Source organism: Arctopsyche grandis, chromosome 7 (genome assembly GCF_051622035.1).
Source record: "Arctopsyche grandis isolate Sample6627 chromosome 7, ASM5162203v2, whole genome shotgun sequence".
Taxonomy (NCBI): Eukaryota; Metazoa; Arthropoda; class Insecta; order Trichoptera; family Hydropsychidae; genus Arctopsyche; species Arctopsyche grandis.
Window position 1 is genome coordinate 3,120,582 of NC_135361.1, and position 2,837 is coordinate 3,123,418.

Here is a 2,837-nt window from a genome sequence, read left to right on the forward strand (position 1 = left end):
GAATAAGAGGCAAACTTTTTCCTGAATTGTAATCGTAAGTGAAACGTAAAGGAAGTATGTAAAAGGCATATTGAGTCGTTAGACCTCTTACCAAACGAAAGTCATATGGTAAATTGTACAGAAGAGTGCATGTATGTTTAAATGATTAAGTTGGCATGGTTGACTCGAGTGTACATAAGCTTAAGTTGGTACGCTACATATTGCCCCTACCACGTGTCCCATCTGATTAGATCATACCTATACATGTATGTATATTTGATTTTCATTTTACATATACTCAGACAGCACGATAAATTATACAATATATGATGCAGTTTTCCTATAGGTATGACTTTCAATCTGACACATCTACAAACAGGTTTATTTGCCGTGGTGACGATTGTAAACCATCTCAAAAATGATAAAATGAAAGATAATACATTTTTACTGAAAATTGATGATTTTTCAACACTAGTAATATACCTATCTAATAAAAGCTTTTATTGCCAGGCCGGATATTTGAGCGATTAAGTCATTTTTGATGGAATTATTTTGAGACTGTTTTATCGTACAGTGGCTGTCAATCCTAGAGGCATTTCTTGGCATATTGATTTTAGTCGTAATAATCTCCAATGGTTATCATTAAATACTTTTATTTATATCTAAACAGGGCTCGGAAGATACGATAATGAGACACATAGAATCGATAGTCGACTTGCGAAAATTTGGGAGTTTGAAACTTTTAGCGGTCTATCACAATGTGAAAGAGGTAACATATTTTTAACGAATCGCTTTAAATTTGATTTAAATTTAAATTAAAAACCGACTTTTGCAGCGTTTCTTTTCAAATTGGCGTACATTTTACATCGACCCGCCTTCGGAGCGATTCGTCGACTTTGCCGATAAGAATTCAACCGAAGAAATACGTCAAATGTTATCGTATTGTGTGGAAAAATTGCACACGTTCACGTCGATGGTTTATGACAAGGTAAAATTTTACGGTTTAATGTGTGTGAAATTTTCGAATAATACATTTGTTTGAGCTTTTAGGGCGCACTGTCTGAAGATTTGTCGAACGATATGAAGACGCAGGCTCTTCCGGAATGTTCCACGATCAGATCGATAATATCTTCGGCCTTCGTAATGGACCTAAATCGGTACTTCGGTGCGTATCATACGCTGCCTGACTATTCGTACTCTTTCGGTGAGTAAATCTATTTTGCCAAACATTACGTGAAAACGGTTCCTATATGCCTACTCCTCTAATGAATCAATAGATGATCAGAAACTTATAACGTTAATAGATAACAAACGTTTTTTTTATATGAGGGGTACAATTTTTGGAAGTGAAAAATCACGGGTTACTTGAATCGAAAAAAATTGAGAGCCACCGCGTTACGGCAAAAGGGCTCGTTGTTTGCTTGGCGTAATTAGTTTTCTTTTTTAACTAGGTTCTCCTGTTTCTGAATTATTAATTAGTTTGTTCAAGGCTATTTTTTGACGTTATTAAATCAGTGATTGTGTTATATACATAGAGTATGATGTGTCATAATCAAGTGACACTTGTGGTGATTTACCTATTCGTTGTTTAACGAGCACTTGACTTTGTCGCCTACGTGTTTTTTTTCCTTTTCGGTCAAATTGAACTTGATTTTGGTATTTAATTTTTGCATTAATTCTGATTTATTTGTTTTAGAAAAATGTTGGCCTGCTCCGTTTGACTTTACTCCGACTTTGTCGGATAATATTACAGCGGCTACTAAGTTTGTTCCGCTTTTAGAGGATATCCTGGGAGCTAATGTGAATGAGGAAAGTTTGGTTCAAAAAAGTCAAGTGGAAAGTAGTGTTGGTGGGGTAGAAATCGGTGAGATTTTTGTGGAAGGTAAAGAAATTCAGAAGGAATCAGAAGAAAATGAAGTTGTATCTCAACAGATTGTAGTGGAGAGTCAGAAAAATCCAGTTGAAACAAATTCACAGCAAATTGGATTAAAAAGTTTGGAAGAACGAGAAGCAATCGATATAGCAAGTGGAATTAATGGAATAGAAATTCAAGGCATTGAAAAGGAGGATGAAAAAAATGAGACAGTAAGTCGGGAAAATGATGTGTAACTACGACAGATAAAAGTGGAAAGTCAAGAAAAACTATTGGAAATCCTAGAAATTTTTGAAAACAATGAAATTGATGAAAATCAAGAAAAATTACATGACTATGAAAGGGACACTCTTGAAGACGTAGATTAAATTAAAAAAAAAAAACAATATTGAATGAAAATATTCACGTAAATGAAGATTCTAATAAAATATTATCTCAAAATTATCAATTCCAAGCTAAATTTAAAGAGAAAAATACAATACTTTAGATATAATAATGTAATGTAATTTAATAGTTTTATGTTTCCTGGAATCTGAATTTGAAGAAAGACGAAGTTTTTGAAATTCCATGAAACTTATGAACATACATATATAGAAATTTGATAAAATTGAGGTATATCTAATATATAATTTCGAAAAAGACTTTGAATGTAAGTATATATGTATGTATCTTTGGTTGGGAATTTCGTGAACAAGTCAAAATTATTTCAATGACGACGAGTCGATTTTTTTCTTTCGATTCAAATAAATTTAATAAAAAAAACAAATGAATATTTACTATTAGATTCGCCATGTTTACGCTGTTTATATTACAAATACTGAGCGAAGCCGGGTAAACAACTAGTTATATATACATATTTAATCATATTATGATTATATAATATTATATATAATACGTTGTAGTCGATTTCATAATACATGGATACATGTACATATGTAGTGCGCATACTTGTAGATATTATTAAAACGAAATAAAACACATTGAT

The 2,837-nt window shown here is 32.3% G+C and overlaps 1 protein-coding gene across 1 annotated transcript; it reads left to right on the top strand.

Annotated features, from left to right (window-relative positions):
• Window positions 1-654: 654 nt before the first annotated feature.
• LOC143914400 (uncharacterized) lies at window positions 655-2,607 on the top strand. The gene is made up of 4 exons (XM_077434609.1): window positions 655-748; window positions 815-967; window positions 1,030-1,183; window positions 1,676-2,607. Exons 1-4 carry the CDS (start codon window positions 668-670, stop codon window positions 2,086-2,088), a joined length of 801 nt encoding a protein of 266 aa, XP_077290735.1. The 5' UTR covers window positions 655-667; the 3' UTR covers window positions 2,089-2,607.
• Window positions 2,608-2,837: the final 230 nt, after the last annotated feature.

Bases quoted from the DNA above. Each gene is read 5' to 3' on its own strand.
- LOC143914400 (XM_077434609.1), top strand. From the start codon at position 668: ATGAGACACATAGAATCGATAGTCGACTTGCGAAAATTTGGGAGTTTG. The intron at 968-1,029 runs GTAAAATTTTAC...TTGAGCTTTTAG, and splicing joins CGTCGATGGTTTATGACAAG to GGCGCACTGTCTGAAGATTT. The intron at 1,184-1,675 runs GTGAGTAAATCT...TATTTGTTTTAG, and splicing joins TGACTATTCGTACTCTTTCG to AAAAATGTTGGCCTGCTCCG.